At 44.1% G+C, this 9,940-nt stretch overlaps 1 protein-coding gene across 1 annotated transcript in view; it reads left to right on the top strand.

Moving 5' to 3' along the window:
* The first annotated feature begins 300 nt into the window (after positions 1–300).
* LOC144247089 (telomere repeats-binding bouquet formation protein 1-like) overlaps positions 301–9,940 on the top strand; it is a 31,876-nt gene continuing 22,236 nt past the window's right edge. The window contains exons 1-9 of the mRNA XM_085589345.1: positions 301–2,488; positions 2,671–2,799; positions 3,259–3,390; positions 3,815–3,875; positions 3,971–4,086; positions 4,215–4,289; positions 4,796–4,993; positions 7,181–7,312; positions 9,223–9,348. Coding sequence (XP_085445471.1) covers positions 2,380–2,488; positions 2,671–2,799; positions 3,259–3,390; positions 3,815–3,875; positions 3,971–4,086; positions 4,215–4,289; positions 4,796–4,993; positions 7,181–7,312; positions 9,223–9,348 — 1,078 coding nt within the window. The 5' untranslated portion in view covers positions 301–2,379. The remainder of the gene's footprint in view (positions 2,489–2,670; positions 2,800–3,258; positions 3,391–3,814; positions 3,876–3,970; positions 4,087–4,214; positions 4,290–4,795; positions 4,994–7,180; positions 7,313–9,222; positions 9,349–9,940) is intronic.

Here is a 9,940-nt window from a genome sequence, read left to right as displayed (position 1 = left end):
GCAGGGCGGCTGAGGCTTTAGCAAAATTTGAAAGGCGAATAAAGGGAAAAGAACAAAACTACAAAAATTACCAAGATATCCCAAATGTAGACTAAAAGCCAGTCTCAAGAATGAACAGAGGTAGAAATTAGGGCGCAAATTAATTAATCAATATAAAAGGTGGGGGATTGTTATGTATAGTAAATATAATTCGCACCATTCCTTGTATGAAATATGTAATATTGGATGCTTGTTAAATCATGCCCGTTGTATTAGTTCCTCCCCCCTTCCCCCCCCCTTTTTGTAGGTGAGACTTGAGTGTATACTGGAAACTGATTTACAAGTAAACAGATGTGGCTCAGCCGGGAGATGGGCCGTTGTCTGCTGATCGTCTGTGCTGATCGTCCAAGATGGATATCATGGAAATACTCAGACAGATCCATGTGAAAGAAGCCTTCCCGTAAACGCCCAACATTGAATTTTTCTCCTCATCACCAAAAAGAAATCCTTACTAACATATGGACTCCGAATAGAAGAAAGGACTGATTGCTAAAACCTTGGCCTCAGGCAGAATTTTCCCTATAAAAACCGCCTGTGCCAGGATGGAGGTGTGTGGGCATAGGGGAAAACCTCTGCTGAGGCTGACTCCTTGTTGCACACCCAGGGTCGACCCCAGGCTCGGCTCTGTCCTTTCTGTATGGCTGGCTAGATAGAATTTGACCGCTAATAAAATTATTTTTATTTTTTAATCTGGCTAAAATAAACTCTCGTTTATAACAGGGCATGTTTGAGGGAGCATCTTTCTGCCTCCAAAGCTGAATGTCACTCTGCTGCTCTGCTCTCAGAGGCTGCCACGTTGGGTTTGTGTAGAATCAACGCTGTGGGGTTTTGTGGGTTACATGGTTCGTGTAATGTGACAATGTCTTTGGTGAGTTTAATGAGTTCTCACTGTAAGGAATATGTCTCTGTGCTCATAGCCTTTGGTTTGATCAGTCCTGGCAGAACAATGCTGATGGTTTAGTGGCTCCTTGAGCAGCAGGAGGCTGACTGTCTTCTAGTGTTCACGCCCTAAGTAACATTACTTGGTCTTAGTGCCAGTTGTTGGCTGATGGCAAAGTTGGCCACTCTTGTAAGGAAAATTGGATCAGCTTTGTTGTGATCAGTGACACAGAGCAGGGGATATTCTTTCCTGACAGTGCCCCTCAATGGTAACATGGAATGACCTGATTTCTGCAGAATGTCCACTTTCAGATGATAACCTGGTAGTTAGAAATGCAGGGTTCTTATAAAATAATGTGATTCCAAAGGAAAACTTTGCCATACAAGAATACTTGAAACTGTGTGTGTGAGATGCCAGAGTAAAAGCAGAAAACTGGAAAAAGTGCATTTTAGAAGAATGATGTCATTTATACTGCATATATCATCATTATTAACATAACACTGCTAATGTGAACAAAACTGAAAACACTTTTTCCTTGCTGTTGTAGAACAAGAACAGAGATAAAACAAAAATGAACACTCAAAATGTGCAGATAAATCAGTGTGGTAAGATAACCTAATATAAGTTGTCATTATAGTCTGCATCAGTTTTACAAAGTTTTAGTAGACTGTGATAGGCCTGTTGTGGGGTGGTGAGCAGTTGGGAAAATGTGCTTTTTCCTAGTTGCCACATTTTGGATACTGTGTTGGATATGCAAAGGGTAAATCAAATGACAAACCTACATATACAGTAAAGCACACCCCCATAAAGTCTTTTTTTATTTGCTAATATTTATCCACATTGTTATTGTATTTTAACTTCTCTAAGAACCCCCAAACCTTGTAAGGGTTTACAGACTAAGAAGCAGATTTTCCAAGTCTGTTTACCCGCCTAGGGTTGTATGAGGATATTTTGTGTTATGTCTCCAACTACCTGACTGAGGGCTCTGCTGCTGTGGTGCATGATTTATGTCTCCTGTAACTAAGTACCATGGAGCAGCCTTGTGCTCTTGGGCTCTTTCCTTACTACTCCATAGATTTTCAACTGTATTTGCACTCTGAATATTTTAATGGCTGTGTATTATTTACACTTAATGCACCTTGCAATTGTGAATTTACTATTTAGTAGTTGACATCTGACTTACTAAGAGTTACTAGTAAATAAAGGCCAGAAATGTTAAAAGGAGGCTGTTACTCTGCAAAGGAAATCATGCTCAACTAACAAACTATAGACATAAATATTTCTTGGTTTGTTGTTTGGGGCTGAATAGAAGTGATGTAGCTCCGTTTTGACTCCCTTTTCCCCTGTTTTTGAAATACATGTGCACACTACATTTGGGACAGGTTTGTTGTAGTACTGACTAGATTAACATATAGAAGATATAACAATTTTAATGAAGGTTTTTGTGTTTGCTCCTAGACATGAAAACGGATCTGAATTTACTGCTTGAATGCCTTAAATATCAGATGGACTGCCCTCTGTCTCAGAAGGAGGCTTTGATCACTATCTATTCCATTAGCCAACAAAACAGTAAGGAAGGCTTTTCCTTAGAAACAATGCAGTCATTTGTGTTCACCATGTATGCTAAGAAACTGGTGGGCACTGTAAAAATGTCCAAAGGACATAAGGTTGGAGACGTTGGAAAATCTTAGAAGCCTTTCATTTTGCAGAGAAACAAAAGCAAAAGTTCCTGTTCTTTTTTCCTCTTGTAGGTGAAGCGAGTGAATACTTTCGAGAAATTGGTGGTTTGATGTTTATAAATGACCTTGCCAAGTCGAGTGCTCATTGCATCGTAAAGCAAGCAGCTTTGTTTACATTGGGGATTATTATAGAGAGTAATGGTAATACAAATAATAAAAAATAGTATTGTTTGTATTTCTGAGTGCACCACAGCCCCTGTCATTACTTGTGCTCGTGCTTTGTCTCCATTTTCTTTTGGTCTCACAAAATGAGACTACAAGATTGTCAGTTGGAGCAAGGGCAATGAAGGTGTACCAGTTGCCCTGTCCATCCCCAGATTTGATCAGTGCCTTGTTGACTTGTGCACACACGGTGTCTTCAAGTTTCCAGACACCTGCACTCCCCCTCTCCCTCAGCAGCAAGTGTTCAATGGCTGCAGGATTGTTGTAAAGCTTGCCAGGGTCCTGGTTGGTGTAGAGCTCACTGCGGGGGGAAGCCCTCAGTCACTTCATAGTCCTGCCTGCCTCCACTCCCCACATACTGGCCACAACTGAGACATAAAAATTTAGGATTATGAGTGGCTTACATAGGACTTAATGGTTTTCACTTTCTGTTTTCAGTGTATTGTCAACAGACTTTGTGTACTTCTGCATTGTTTGAAGACCTCATTTTATTTTTAATGAAAAAGGATTCTGGTGTGAACTTGAAAAGAATGTCTGTTTATGTCATCTTAGTACTGGTTTCAAATAATAGTAAGTTGGGTTTTTTTCTGTGTTACAACAGCACTCCTTTTCTGTTTTCCATTCTGCAGTACAAAATTTGGAACATTCAATAAGTAATGTTTTGGTGAAGTTAGTTTATAAAGATGAATGTTTGCATGTACCTGAACCTGAATTGTTGCAGTAGGTCATTGCTCACTGGGATTTCCTTAAACAGCAGAACGTGGTTTAGTTCTAAAAATATAGTTTGCCAATGCAAACCCATTATTTCTGAGAGTGTATAGAAAGAGAGAGACATAGAAAGGTTATTTACCATTATGTTGATATGATTTTGTATTTCCTTCTGGGGAGGATATGTGCTTAGGGAAGGGAATGTATGTATGTAAACTAAACTTGATGTTAAGATTTTGTCTGCAATTGCAATTGTCTCTGGAGTCTTGTGTGTATTCTCTTTTAGAAAATGGGCAAACCTATGTCAGAGATACAGGCTGCATCAGCCTGCTGCTGCAGTTATTCAGGTAAAGAGGGTTGTAATTCAAACAGACAAATAATGGACTGGTTGACAGCTATGTTTCCTTGACTCTCTGGGACTTGTTTGCATTGTCCTTAACAGAACAACTCTCTCCACCTCTGAGAAGAATGTGTCAGATGAAAACACTGATCCCTGCTATCAGCTCTGGTCCTCGGTGTGCAGCACTCTCTGTGCCTGTGTCAACAACCCCCAGAACGGTGCGTGTTGCTCTGAACATTGTGAAAGAACTTCAAAGATATTCTCCTGTGGAGTTGTGTTATTATAAGTTTTATTATATAATGGTTTGCTCCTCTGTACCCCCATGTTCTATTTGGTTTACCCCCAGTTTTCCCGCCCTACCCCACGTGTCAATCCTCCCCTAAAGTGCCTACCCACTCCCTTGCCCCCTCCCAGGCGCCCTGTCAGTCACTCGGCATCCCCTCCCGGACACCTAGAAGCTTCTACCCTGGGTGCCGGGTGGTTGGACAGGGGTCTGGGGACCCCTCCTACGTCTGCCCCTCATTGGATCCCATACACATCACCCCACACCAGAGCCACTCCTCACCCCATCCCCATTGGTCAGCCGGTTCCCCTCCCTCCCCGGTTATAAGGCGCTGCAAGCACCTGTCAGCTGCTCTTGGCAGCAGGATTGTTCGGGTGTTGTTAGCCCCGGTTGGGCTGCAATAAATCTTGGCTATACCCCTGCCAGGAGCCTCTCTTCTCTCATCGCCGCGGGGTCCAGCAGCGCTCGGAAGACCCACGGAGCATTGTCCAAAGCCCCTGGGGGTCCAGCGGAGGGTGCTTCATTTGCCCCTCTCGCCCCACCGGACAGCTAGCCGGGGCAGGATCGGGGGGGAGCGCGGCAGCCCGGCGCCCAACTTGGGCTCCCCCCGCAGCGACGGACCCCACGGCAGAGGACCTTCTGAGTCTCCCCGACTCGAGGATTACAACCTCTTTTGGCTGTCGGGCTGCCCCGGTGGGAGCAGACCCTCGTGTTAGAGGGTGGCGCTCCCGGGGACAGGACCGGCAGCTCCGGACAGCACCCCCGGAGTCGGCTTCCTCCCGCGGCTGGATCTACTCCCGGGATTTTTTCGTTTCTGCCCCGACCTCACCGGACCCTCTTCGGTAAGTAAGGGGACCCCCGGGGCTTAGCCCTGTCCATTTTGGGTGTTTCTTTCTCCCCGGGGTCCGGGGAAAAGATTCCTTTGGTGGGTGGGCATTTCTTTCTCCCGGGGTTTTGGGGAAAGATCCCACTTTCTTTTTTGGTGCTTCCTTTCCCGGGGTGTGGGGAGCATTTAGGACAATTTGGCTAAGCTGTCAGGGCAGTTTTCTGTTTTTAGTTGGGTTTTTTCCCGGTGGTTGATTTTTGTGGCACACTTTTCCACTTGACAGCATGGGTGCTAAGCTGTCTGCGCCGGAGAAGAGATTGTTTTCCCAAGTTGTGGGTATCCTTGTTGTTGGGAAAAAGTTTAAAAAATCGGACATTAAGAAGTCTGTCCGATGGCTGTCTCAGACTTTCCCTGAAAGTTCGGCAGGTAAATTATATCAAGTCCCCTTTTTGGGACCAAGTGGGGAGGGAGATCCTTCTGCAGTCGGATATCTCTCTCTCTAAATTTTACTCATCTGGCTTTCCAAGTTAGAGATACTATTAAAAATAATTATGAAGGTCTGCCACAAGCATCTGCAGACAAACCCATCCCCAGTTCTAAAAATCCTACCCCTCTTTCCTCTCCCTCTCTCCCAAGGTCGGGTGTTCTCAGCTCGCAGGCAGATTCTGGCCCCTCTGTGAATTCCCTGGACCCCCGACAGGACAGTGCTGGCACTGTCCCGAATCCTCCCTGTACCCCTTCTTCCCCACAATGTTCCACCCCATGCCGAAAGCATTCTGTTGGGTTTAAGCTGCCCCAGATACATAGGAATCCCTTATCCCCTACTCCCTTAACCCCGAATCCCCAAAATGGCTTCCCTTCTCCCTCCTTCCCGAGGGCACAAAATGGCGGCCCGAGGACACAAAATGGCGGCGACCGCGTGGCTTTTCCCGCCAATTTTGCCTCCTCTTCCCATCCCCCCTCCTCCTGAAACCCCTTCCGGACATTGTCCAACCCCTTCCTTTCCCGAGATTCCTCCGCCCCTCCCTCGTCTCCACCCCCTAACTCCTCCTCTAATGAATTATGCAGCACCCCGCCCCTCGGCTCCACCCCCGGGGAGGGGAGTTGCCCACACGCCACTCCCCTGATCCAGACCCCGCCCCTTCCGGCTCCTCCCCTGGTTCCCACGACCCAACTTCCGGTTCCCACGCTTTGGGTTCCGGGGCGGGGGGGAGCGTGGGAACTCCGGGCTGCCCCATTCCCTGCCTGCCTTCTCGGCTGCACCGGTCACCTTTACACCTCGGCGGGGGGGCGGGCTCCTCACACAGTGGTCCTCCATCCCACAGCAGACAAGCAAGGATCTCTGCAAATCCCGAAAATAATTCGGCTGCGAAAGTGAATATTTTAGAGGCATGTTGAAAGCAACCCTCTCCTCGGCCGAGTATGTTCCTGCTGCCTAATTACCCAAGCAGAGTTTTTAATTTGGGAATCCGAATGGAAGGGGGAAATCAGGGAGGTGTTGCCAGACTTACAGGCTGATGCAGAGATCTTGTGGGATGTGGATGGTGCAATTTTGTCCGTGGACCACCTGTGCAGGGAGGGGGATTGGCAATTGGGAACCAAGCAGGCAGACAAAATCCCTAGGGAAGCCTTTCAGGTTTCCACCAGAACAGCAGAAAAAGCGTTCTTTAAGTTAAGACTAAGCGGCCTGGTCATTGACTTTCTTTGTATTAAGCAGGAACCCTTTGACTAATTTGTCACTTTCGTGGATCGTTTATACACTGCCTTAGAGGCGCCGGTTCGCAACGAGAGGCTCAGGAGGGGGACGCTTACCGAGGTGTCCAAGCGGAATGCAAACGAGGCATGCCGGCAAGCAATCCTGAGCCTCCCACTGGACCCAGAGCCAACTCTCCAGGACATAAAGGACGTGGAGAAACTCAGCAGGGATCTCCAAAGCTTGCACAGTGCAAAGCCCTCATTCATCAGATCTTCTGCCTCATCTTTGTGGAGCACACAGGCCGGGAGGATGGGCAGGGTTGGATTTGGGAGCAGCACAGGGGGATGGGGTAATCTGAGCTGGTAAAGGTGAAGCAGGGCAGGGCTGAGCAGACCCAAGGTTTTGAGGGGTTTGTAGGTTCCCTCAAACCCTCAGCATTTTGTCCTTGGATAATTTCTGTACACTCATGATCTGATTTATTTTCCTTCCAATTATTTTAACAAACAGCTACCATGGGTGTTGTCTTAGCAAAGTATCACACTGTGTCAGAGTTGCTGAAGCTGCTGTCCAATGAGACACTGAGCACAGGGGAAAAAATCGGTATCACTCTAACAATTGGACACTGTACTGAAGTTTGTGGTAAGATTTGCTTTTTCTTTTTCCTTTCTGTCAGCTTCTCCTAAAGTCTTACAGACGGACTCCTCCAGTGGGATCACTTTATTAAGACTGGAACATGAGAGAGATTAAACAATACAGTGTCAATATTTGGATAAGAAGTTTTCTGTAATGTTCCATCCTTAAATTTTAAAGCTTGTTAGCAGGAAGTGTCTTTAGTAGCTTTGAAAAAGTAGACTAAACATGCAAGAATTCAGAGCTGTGTTTAGGGGTCACAGGGAATAATTAATCCAGACCTGAAAGCTACTGCAGTCCAGACATAGCAAATGAGTTGTCTTGAGCTCTCTTTTTCATGGTCCTTAGCACATACAGCTTCTGTCCACTGCTTACAAGGCCAGTAATATTTGTAAGAGCACTGGTCTTTAAGACACAGATGCAGTAGGTAGCCCTGAAATGTTTTTGTCACCTTCCTCAGGGCTTGCCCAAGCATATCTGGTGCAAATACAGCACTTCGTTGGTATTTTGTGGCAGTGCAAGCAAAGAGATAGGGAAGTTAATTTGTACTTTTGTTTTTTCTCATGTATGTTTAGATTAACAAGAAAAAGGCCTTATGTTCAAAAATTCTGGTTGATTTTCATCCTCTGCCAATATCATGTTGAATAACTAGCTCAATAGGTCATAAATTTATTTGAGCAGACATTTTTTCAGGAAGAATTAGTGAAACAAGACTTAATGAAAAATGTCTTTTGAATAGAAAGATGATTAAACCAACAGAAAAAAGTTTCCTCTTTAAATGTCAACACTATCGGAATAAAAAACGTTTTACGGGTTTCGCGAGATTGGGATTGAAGACGCTCAGGTGTTTATTATTTCATATCAGTGAAATAGTCTCACAACCATGAGTCGTGCAGTCTTTCATTAGCAAGGCACAAAATGGCTAACTATCTCTTGTTACAAAGTCTTTTGAGACTAAACAATCCAATTAAGAAATGACGCCTAGATTATTTTCCCTTTTTAACCCAATAACTGATCCCTCTAAGCCTGCAATGTCGACTTTTCTGTCCAGTTACAAAACATCACCCAAACACATGGAGAAGAAGGAAGAAGAAAGTAAAGAAGAGCTACCTGTCTCCACCCTAAAACTTCCATCTTGGTTCATGTTTATTTCTATATTCTAAATCCCCAAACTGTTAAATTTTCCACCCTGTGATATTACACACTTCTAACCAACTACATACCCAGTGATTCCGGTACTATTAATCAATTTTTAACTTCTTCTCCACAGCCTCAGGTCAAATGCAGTGTTCTCTTGTGGGTCTGTGCTTTTCAGCATAGAAAGTTGAAAATTCTCAGCATCCAGAGTTCCAACAATGTTTAATTTTTTAATTTCCTTTTTTAATTAAGTTTAAGCAAGAAAGAACTATGTTCAGCAAGTTATCAGTTACATGAATATATATGTGAACAAGATCATAATGAAAATTAAGCTAATTATGTAATAAATGAGGAACAGATTGGCTAGACCAGGATTAAACTACTAATTCAATTTTGATAATTATGAACCTCGAGATTTTGATATTTCTGCATCTCAGGCCTCACAGGAATGTCACCTATCTACTCCAAGAGCAGGTAATGGAACAGAAGAAATACAGGAGTCATTATTGAAATGTTTTAGGCCACAATTAAATGAGCTTGGAACTCCATCGAATAAGTGGTCTCAATCCCTCAGTTCTCTTAAAGAAATCTGAGTTGTGGTCAAATCATCCTGTGTGATGGAAAGCTCTCCTGCTGTCACTGCAGCAGGCTCGGGTCTGTAATGAAAACCTCTCTTTCTACAGAAACTTGCAGAAAGTTGCCAGTATTGGCTCCTAAAATTACTGTAAGGTTAAGGTGTGTGGGGCTGAAACCAAACCTTTTCCTTACCATGTCTTTTCTAGAAGAAAACCAGTGTGAGCTGCTTCAGAACAATGGTCTGCCACTTATGATTCAGATATTGACAGAATCTCAGGACGAGGAACTCGTCAAAGCTGCTACTTTTGTGCTGCAGAACTGCAAACAAATGAGTAAGCTTGCTGTTGCTGCTTTAAAAATGGCAGTGATTGTTTCCATCTCCGTGTTCTGCTGATTCCACAAGTGATTTTAACTGCAGCTCCTTTGTGATTCTGTGTACTCCAAAAGATGTTTGTTTTCTGCACAGAAAGTTGTTTATTTGTTATCAAGAACTGACTTAGTCAGAAAAAAAGAGAAGGAAAAATTCCAACAGTTGCAAAAAATGCATTTGTGAAACTTCTCCATGTAGTGACAGTTCTTAAAGCTTTCCCATCTATAAATTGTGCGGAAAATATGAACATTGTCATTCAATACCCAGTGGATACTCTCTTCCTGGGGATGTACAATTAGAGGGAGAGAACAAACCAGGAGATAATCAAGCCTGAAACCACTGTGTCTACATTAATCTCCAATATTAAGAAATCTTTTTTTTTTTTTTTTTTTCCCTGAAGCAGGGTTTATTTTTAGGCCCCCTGTTTCAGTTTTTTATTAACTATCTGTACAATACCACCCATGAAACAGAGAGACCTTGTCCTCTAATCTCTAGAGTGTGGAGGGTGTGCAATTGCTAATCGGGCAAAACCAAACCTGTATCTACGTTTCTGT

The sequence above is a fragment of the Lonchura striata genome, chromosome 11 (genome assembly GCF_050655825.1).
Source record: "Lonchura striata isolate lonStrDom1 chromosome 11, ASM5065582v1, whole genome shotgun sequence".
NCBI lineage: Eukaryota > Metazoa > Chordata > Aves > Passeriformes > Estrildidae > Lonchura > Lonchura striata.
This window is presented reverse-complemented; position numbering and strand designations above follow the sequence as displayed.